The sequence below is a fragment of the Danio rerio genome, chromosome 24, assembly GCF_049306965.1.
Source record: "Danio rerio strain Tuebingen ecotype United States chromosome 24, GRCz12tu, whole genome shotgun sequence".
NCBI lineage: Eukaryota > Metazoa > Chordata > Actinopteri > Cypriniformes > Danionidae > Danio > Danio rerio.
The window spans coordinates 36,051,388-36,060,486 of NC_133199.1; the positions used below are offsets into that span (position 1 = coordinate 36,051,388).

A 9,099-nucleotide genomic window follows, 5' to 3' on the forward strand; every position below is an offset into this window, starting at 1 on the left:
CAGTTCGATGTGGCTGTATATCGGCACTGGTGGGGGCACTGAGCCACTTGGCCTGCGGCCTTGTGCCAACGCACACCTCCCACCAGTGCCGATATACAGCCATATCGCACTGCTACTCGTGTGATATTGCGTTAAATAAAATAACTGCTAATTCAAAACAATAATTCATAAAAACTCTGTAAAATTATAAACTGTGCATTAAAATAAGAAGCAGTTAACCTAAACAGTTAAAACTACAACAACCAAAAAAACCGAATAATAATAATACAAAAGGAATACTTGATCAGTTTTATTGGTATATATTACATATTTAGTTTGATTCTATGATAAAACAATTTTTTAGATTTCAATAAAACAAATGAATGTAGATGTTGCCTCTTTCCATTAAGTGTATAAATAAAATAAATGAGAAATATGAAAAGTAAAAAAAAATTACGTTCACTAATAATGTACATTAAAATACACATTTTTTTATTACTTTACATCAATTCTAAAATAGTTAAAGCGATACAGAGGCTTTAGCGGTGTATATAATACTGTCTTTCTTCACGTTATTAGTCTGTTTCATAGAAATTAGAGGTCTCAGATGTGCCGTACATGAAAACTCATCTTCTGCTTTTGCATGTTAAGATCCTCACATATTGTTAGATGATCAGACTCAACCGCATGCTGCAGATTGGCCTGTAAATGTGAAACTCCATTATATCCAGTGTGATGATGAGGATCAGCAGTTTTAGTTTCAGCCGTCCATTGGGCCTCATTCGATGCCCTTCACTGCCAGACTTTTCCTCACTGTTTTCAAGTAATTAGGATCTGGATAACCCAAGCTGAAACAATACAAAATGGAAAATGACTTGATTAATATGAAGCTCAATAGAAAATGTACAAAGAAAAAAAAAATTCTCCAAATATAATTTTAAAAATAAAAATAATAATTATTAAAAAAAAATAATCATTATTTTATTGGTCAGGTTTTGGGTGTCATGAAAAAACATGAAATTATTTACATTGCATTTAACTATATTTAAGATGTAAATAAATGAGTATGTGCTTTTTATTATATTTGAATAAATTATGGTTTTTAAAGCCAAGATCATGCAATTAACGATAAAAATATTTTACACACAGTAAAACGCAATTAATTCTATCAACAGCAAGCAATTGACAATTTGCCCTTAATATGTTTTTATATAGTTATACATTTTTTAAATGGGTGAAGTTTCACAATCTAATTTTGAGAGGAGCACGTGATATGATTGATCGTGGCTGGTCACCCATCCGCAATCATTTTTAAGCCAATCAGATTAATTCAAACTCACTATAAGTAGCCTGTCTAAAACTACTCCATTATCTTTTTTCTTATCCGAAGAACCCCAAAGAATATTTGACTAGATATTTATCAAGACACTAAAGTAACATTTAAAGGCTTAACTGGGTTAATTAGGCAAGTAAAAGTAATTAGGCAAGTCATTGCATAAGGATGATTTGTTCTGTAGACTTTCGGAAAACATATAGCTTAAGGGAGCTAATAATATTGTCCTTAAAATGGTTTAAAAAGCTATTTAAAAACATTTTTTATTCTAGCCGAAATAAAACAAATAATAATTTCTCCAGAAGAAAAAAGTATTATAGGAAATACTGTGAAAAAATCCTTGCTCTGCTAAACATCATTTAGGAAATATTTGAAAAAGAAAAAAGAAATTCACTGGAGGGCGAATAATTTAGACTTTTTTGCATTCTTTGCACATGTATAAGTAGGCTACAAGGCAACAAAATGCAATGACAATAAAGTTTAATCTAATCTAATCTAATGATACTGCACCTGGCCGGTCCGCCGCTATCGCAGGTCTTGAGAGGGATGTCTGCGGGCGTCACTATGTATTCTCCATTTCCGTCTGCTGCCACTGTGAACAGCAGCTTGTGTTGGAAGGCCTGTTCCAGCAGACGGAGGGTCTTTGTCCCTGAGCTGTTCTGAGGAAGATACACCGCTGTGTCTGAGCCCCTGAAACTGTGACCCGGATGAGGATGACGATCCTGAAGAGATACACACTGGAGTTAAGAAACACTTTATGCACACTATGCACTTAGTATGCATTTGTATACTAAACCGTGCAGTGTATGAGTTTGGTGTTCTCCCAAATGGAAAGCCAATGTTTTTATTTAAGCGAAAATTCAAAATGTTTTCCAGATAATGTTTAACAGTAGCCAAATTAGTGAGATAAATGACAAAACTACCAAACAGTGCAATATACAACTGCATTCACCATCAGAAGATGATGTAATCACTTCACTCAAACTTCACTCTCACTCACTTCTATCTTTCAGCTTAGTCCCTGATTTATCACAGTGGAATGACCATCAGTTTGGGATATGATTTTATGCAATATGCTAGAGTAGTTGGCAGTTCATTGCGCTGTGGCAACCCCTGATAATCAGGGACTAAGCCAAAGGGAAATTAATGAATTAATAAATGACCTGCATCATCTGAGTATTTAAAGTGCACTTATTTTTTTGGAGGTATTTATAATAGAAAATTTTGTAAAATCGTGCACAAGTATGCGATCTAGGACATAGATCATAATAGGATAAAGAGACCACTTGACAATTCTCAGGTTCTCTCCATTCTGCATTTAATGGACTTATTAGGCATAGGTTTTAGCAGCCTGATCTTACAAGAAAACATAAGTATTTTACGTTTTGCCAGTTTAATGGCTAATTCGTACGAGTTCAGTCGTACGAAACTGTACGATTTTAAAAATGAGGCGTGGCACCTAACCCCACCCCTAAACCCAACCGTCATTGGGGGATGAGCAAATTGTACTAAATTGTACGAATTAGATCGTACGAATTCATACGAATTAGCCACTAAATGAAAAAGTCACAAATTGCTGTGACATTGAGTATATATATATATATATATATATATATATATATATATATATATATATATATATATATATATATATATATATATATATATATATAAAGGCAAACATTTTTGCAGAAAATTCAGACGGCGCTTAGAGGTTTTTGCATTAAACACACACACACACACACACACACATACACATATACATATATATATATATATATATATATATATATATATATATATATATATATATATATATATATATATATATATATATATGCACTGTGAAAAATTCCATCAATTGACATTTTTTTTCTGGCAGCTTAAATTACAGAAATTTACCAGTAATCTAAATTAAACAAAAACTTTTAATGGCTGCTATTTTATGGTATATTTATGGTACTTCAGCTGCAGGAGAAAAAAAATTGTAAAATAGCAGCTATTAAATTACAGAAATTTACCGTAAATTTACCGTTTCCATAAATTAAGATTTCTGGTAAATTTTCGTAATTTAACTTTTTTTTTTTTTAATGTACACTGTAGAAAAATATTGTTATTTCCAATAATCAAATTTCTTCCAAATTTGAAAAATTTGCCATAATGAGCATTTCAAGAAAATGACAATGGGCTATATGCACATAAACTTTTAATTTTCAGCCAGGCAATTACTTCTTCCAATTACAAAATTGGCACATTTAAAATTTCCACGTTGCTACTGATTTCTTTAAAACTCAGCAATCTTCACTGCCTGTTATAAATTATTTAAAATGGGTCTCAGACCGGACAAGAAGCACTGCATTAAAGTCCATTTCCCCCCCCACCATGTCTTCATAATATAGAACCGTTTATTTTACTCCAGTATTTCCAATGGAATTTTTGCGTTAGTCTGTCGCTATACTGATGACACTAAGGTTATGGTGTTTCATCTCATTTTACGCTTGAACACCTAAATGAATGCTTAAGTCTATTTAACTGAGTGTAGTGCAATTACATTACAACATCGATGCTGTAAAAACAACCTTGTGAAATTGAAAAGTCACATTAAGCTTTCACCCGAAGTTTATCGTTGTTTTTAAACTCTAGCTGTGCATAGAGCCCACTGGTCAGAAAATGTTTTTCTCAATTTTACCAAATATTGATTTCTTGACACTCATGTAAAAAATAAAAAGTATTGTTTTGTCTAAAAATAAATATAAACAAGCTTTAATATGATTTATTCAACAAAAAAATGTAAATCTACAGTCTTTGAAGTGGTCTCTTTGAAGTGGAGTTTTTTTTTTCGTTCATGTTTTTTTTTTGTGCAGTAAAATATAAAACATGCTAATTCACTACAATAAAAAATAACCCTGTCAAAATTATTAATTATTAAAAAGGGGTCAATTTTGATTTTAACAAATTTTTAAAAATGTGTGCAACTATGTCAAATTTCTAGATATACAAATTTAAAATTGGCAGTTTATTCCGCTGTGGTGATCCCAGATTAATAAAGGGACTAAAGCGAAAAGAAAATGAATGAATCTAAAATTAAAATGCCTGAAATGCTACCTAAATCTAAAACGAAAGCATAACTTTAATGAAACCAAAAACCTGAAAAACAGCTTTACTCTGGTTTCATTTACACTTGGACAAATATCTCTAATCTGATTTGATTTAAATAAACACACAGAACACTTCATAAACCCTTTAAAGTGAGCTGTACACATGCCCATCCATCAGCGTCTGCTCCGAGGAACCGGCCAGACAGGATTCCACCGTGCATGACTGAGATGCTTTACTTACACTTACAGGTGTGTCGATTCACCCTGATACTGAATCACTAACATCACCAAGATCTCACCGACTGAATGCCATCCTCAAAGTGAAAGATGATCTTAATGGTGTCATCATCAGGATAACCAGGTAAACTGCGCCTCTCAATCTCCCACTCCAGCTTTCCTCCGTCCGGCTGACTTCCCTGCTTAATCAACGATTTTTTTTTGTGGCTGTTTGGTCCTTGGATATCTGCTGCAACTAGCAAAGATATATCAACAATCAGGAATATTAAGTTACTTCCAGGAAAAAAGCTGATGTTACATTTATTTGCAGACAGTTGCTGTTTTTATTGCATAACTGAATGCACACTTAATGCAAGACACTTCGGGTAAATAAAACAAAAAAAAATTAATGTTTTCAACTTCACTTTCTCCAGTTGACTGAGTACAAAATAAGCATTGTTTATTTAATATGTGCTAATTTCCATATATCAGACATGCATAATTTATTTAATTCAGAGAACAGCCAAAGAAAATAAACACTTTTTGTGGAATCAAAGTTTTTCAGGGTGTCCGCTGGGTCTTAAAGTCTTAAATCTTAAATTCACTGAAATTTTGTGTTGGGGGAGCTAAATCATTTTAAACAGGTCTTAATTTTGCTTTGTCCAAGTAAAGCTACTCAATTGGACCAACATCCATCCAATGACCAACAATAAATCTCAAAATATCTTAATTTTTACATATGTTTTTTTATAGAGCAAAGAGATACAATTCACAACAGCTGTTAGACATTTTTACTGAAAAAAAAAAAATTCGGCAAATTAAATACTCTAATCAAGGAAAAAAACAAGTACACATATCTTTGTTATAATACAGAGCCATTCGAAAAATCTCAGCCCGGTATAAGTCTAATTTTCATTTTAATGGTCTTAAAAGCATCTTAAAAGTCTCAAATTTGACTTGATGAAACCTGCAGAAACCCTGGTTTTAGAAAATCAGGAAAATTATATCTAAACATTTTGCACAATATTAATATGGATACAAAATGTTAGTGAAAAATCAGTACAGTTGTTTTAAAACATGAATGAAACCAGAGTAAACTGTTTTTCAGGCTTATTTACACATGAAAAAAAAATCTCTTATCTGGATTGATTTAAGCTCAATTTTCCCACCATACATTCCCAGTTGAGAGTTTGACATATTTTTTTGTATTACTAGTTTTCTACACTGTAAAACCCAACAGTCAACTTTATCAAAAGAAATGAGTGTAGTTACAGTAACTCAAAATTGACTGAAAGTTAATTCTTCTCGTTTGAAAAGAGTTTTGAACTCAGTGTTGAAGATACGTTAATTAAAACCCCCATTCAACTTAAACAGAGTAAGTTCACGGTACTCATATAGATTAGTTTTTAACTCAAATGGTTTGTAGCAATCGGTTTCCTCAAACGGTTTGAGTTGCTTTAACTTGTTGGGTTTTACCGTACTCAGTTGGTTTGAGTTCTCTTCATTTATTGGCTTTTACTGTGCTCAAATTACTTCGTTTACTCGAATGGAGTTAGTTCACAGCACTCATTAGGATCAAGTTTTGAACTTAAATGGCTTGTTGCAATCAATTTCCTCAAATGATTTGAGTTACCTTAACTTTGGGGTTTTACAGTGTAGTTTTCTAACACGTTTTTTGTTATGCTTAAATGTGCAAATGAGATATTATTGAATTAATATGACCTAACTTGTATACATCAAACATACAGAAAATGTTTTATTCTAAAAATAAAGTGAACAGACACATTTTTGTAAAAGAAAATGTTGTATAACCGTTTATGAACATTTTGCACTATGTACAGTAAATATGAATAAAACTTCAAAAGTGGAGATTTGTGACCTTTAAGCCTAATTGAAATCTAAAGACACGAAGGGCTCTATTTTGACGAATCATGCGCAAAGTGCAAAGCGCAGGACGCAAACGCATTCAGGGCGGGTCAGAATCCACTTCTGCTAATATAAGGATGGAAAAATCTGCTTTGCGCCGCAATATTTTATAATATTTTCCTCAATATTTTATTTCTTTTACATATGTAAAGATATTTGCGTATTGCTCTACATTTTGTGTGTATTAAGCAGTGTAAGCGAGGCGCACAACTAACATGCTCTGATCTGGTCTATGAAAAAATCTATTATAGTTTCTCAAAATAGCAAAGCGCCAGCAATGCGCCTCAACACGCCTTCCTTTTAAGACCAGAACGCCTATGGGCGCACATATGAGCACAAATGCATTTGCTAATTTAACAGCGTGGCGCAAAACGTCAAAACGACTCTTGCGCCAAGCTGAAACTAGCAAACAACAATTGCGTCGCGCCTTGCGCCACATTGCGCCGGGTGTATGATAGGGCCCAAAGTGATATAAAAGCAGAACTTTTGTTTTCATTTTATTCAAATGAAAAGCCCAAAATCTAAAAAGTGGCACATTCGAGAAAAAAGCAGCATCTCCTCTTAAAGGGGATCTATCAGGCCCTTTTTTACAAGACGTAAAATACATTTCTTATGTCCCTAGAGTGTCTATGTGAAGGTTCAGCTTATAATACCACACATGTAATGTTTAATAAATCTTTAAAACTGCCCTTTTTAGGCTTTGATTATAATTGTGCCGTTTTGACGACTGTTGCTTTAAATGCATATAAGAGTGTGCTCTTTTCAAAAGAGGCTGGAGCTACAAATGCCTGTGTGTCAGCATAGTGACAGATTCTAAAACAAGACTAATCTCCAATGCTAATGAGGAAGAGATTGTCACTAATAGGCAGGGCTTTCCCCCTCTGATGACACATACAAAGAAATATTGTCAATCAAAGTCTTTCTACATAAGGTTTTTATGAAGTGTGATTATAAAAAACAAAATTAATGAACTTCTATCATTAGAAGCTGGTTATAGTCACAGACTGTTAAGTTTAAACCCTTATAAAAGTGATTGTTTTGCATAATAATTTCCCATTAAGTCAATGAATATGGATGAATGTTGTTGCATTACAAACTAAATGTTATATTCCGATACTTTTTTTCAGTACTCAAACTGTATTTTTCAATTATGATAACAATAAAAATACAAGTATATAGGTAAGCATTGTCAAATCAAAATCACAAAAATTACACTTTTATCAATATATTTTCAAATTAGGTCATATTAACTTACAATAAACAGCTATTAAAACAGCTCATTTTTAATTAAGTTAAAAAAGAAATGTATTATATATGAAGGTCAGTATTATTAGTAGCCCCCTTAATTTGTCCTTGAACTTACCTGTTAACCTAATTAACCCAGTAAAGATAAATGCTAGCAATTTGCAAAATAACTAGTAAAATATTATATGCTGCAATCATGTTAGATTAAATGATTTAATTTAATGTCATGGTTAAAAAAGTGTTTAAACAATACATTAAACAGAATTTGGGCAATATTTGACATACATTTATACATTTCACAGGAGGGCTAATCATTTTGCCTTCAACTGTATATTAAACCAGTATGACAAATCATATAAGCACTAATTATCCACACCACATCAAAGCATGGACATGTATAATGTAATATGTGCATTTTTTTAGTAAATCCTTCTATGTTTTTGTTTCAGTTTGCAGATCAGAAAGCGCTCAGACTCTCACCTGTATCAGCCAGCGGTGGAGGACCTTTTCCATTCAGGTATCTGGTGCAGTGCATCTTATCTTTGCTCTGTGAAGCTCCCATGGTGAGCTAATAACAGGCCTGCAGATCATTAAAACAACACACTCTGAAAGAGACAGACAAAATATATGTTCTTTATACAGGAGTCTAGTGTACTCACCAGCTGTCTTTTAGTTTGTCCTTCTTATCTGTGTTTTACTCTCTATCTACACTGAATCTTCCTCTTAGCTCACTGAAGAAAAATCAGGAAGTGCAGTCAGGTGTAGTAGAACCTGTTCTGGATGAGACGGATGATTGAGGACGGGAGGGGTTTGAAGGAAGTTTTTCTTTTGCATGAGAATTCAAGATGCTTTTATTGTGATTTTTTTTCCTAAATTTTTCACAGTTGATTGATTACATGACAAGTTAAATATTTTTGTATTACGCTTAAATGTGTAAAATAGGTATTGTTTAATTAATATGCACTAATTTGCATAATTAGCCTCACAAACTCTTTTTTTTTTTTGTTATGCGAAAATATTCAATCTGAGTACATTTTAAAGAGAATGGAAAGATAAAAAGAAAACATTTTGAAAAAAGAAAACAACAATAAACAAAAGAAAAACAAAAACAAACAGAAGGTGTATATAACACATTAAAGAGATATTATATAATTTACAAATTTCTGTTGTTTTTAAAGCTTTTTTGTAAAAGAGTTAGAAATAGTTTTAAAGTAATACTGCATTCCAGTAAGCAATATATATATATAAAAGGATTTTGGTTTTATGTATATAAAATTTTGTTAAGAAGATTAAGAAAATAGA

At 32.3% G+C, this 9,099-nt stretch overlaps 1 protein-coding gene across 4 annotated transcripts; it reads right to left on the minus strand.

The window, feature by feature from the left end:
* Positions 1–274: 274 nt before the first annotated feature.
* Positions 275–8,551, minus strand: dtx3la (deltex E3 ubiquitin ligase 3L a). 4 transcript variants are annotated; one of them, NM_001386634.1, is made up of 5 exons: positions 8,457–8,551; positions 8,278–8,365; positions 4,710–4,882; positions 1,823–2,034; positions 275–827 (listed from the first exon to the last, which is right to left on the minus strand). In NM_001386634.1, exons 2-5 carry the CDS (start codon positions 8,357–8,359, stop codon positions 758–760), a joined length of 537 nt encoding a protein of 178 aa, NP_001373563.1. In that variant the 5' UTR covers positions 8,360–8,365; positions 8,457–8,551; the 3' UTR covers positions 275–757. The 4 variants fall into 4 exon arrangements, with proteins under 4 accessions (NP_001373563.1, NP_001373562.1, XP_021326047.1 ...); NM_001386633.1 differs by having other exon boundaries at positions 8,278–8,377; XM_021470372.3 differs by having other exon boundaries at positions 276–827; positions 4,710–4,876; positions 8,457–8,530.
* Between the last annotated feature and the right edge of the window lie 548 nt (positions 8,552–9,099).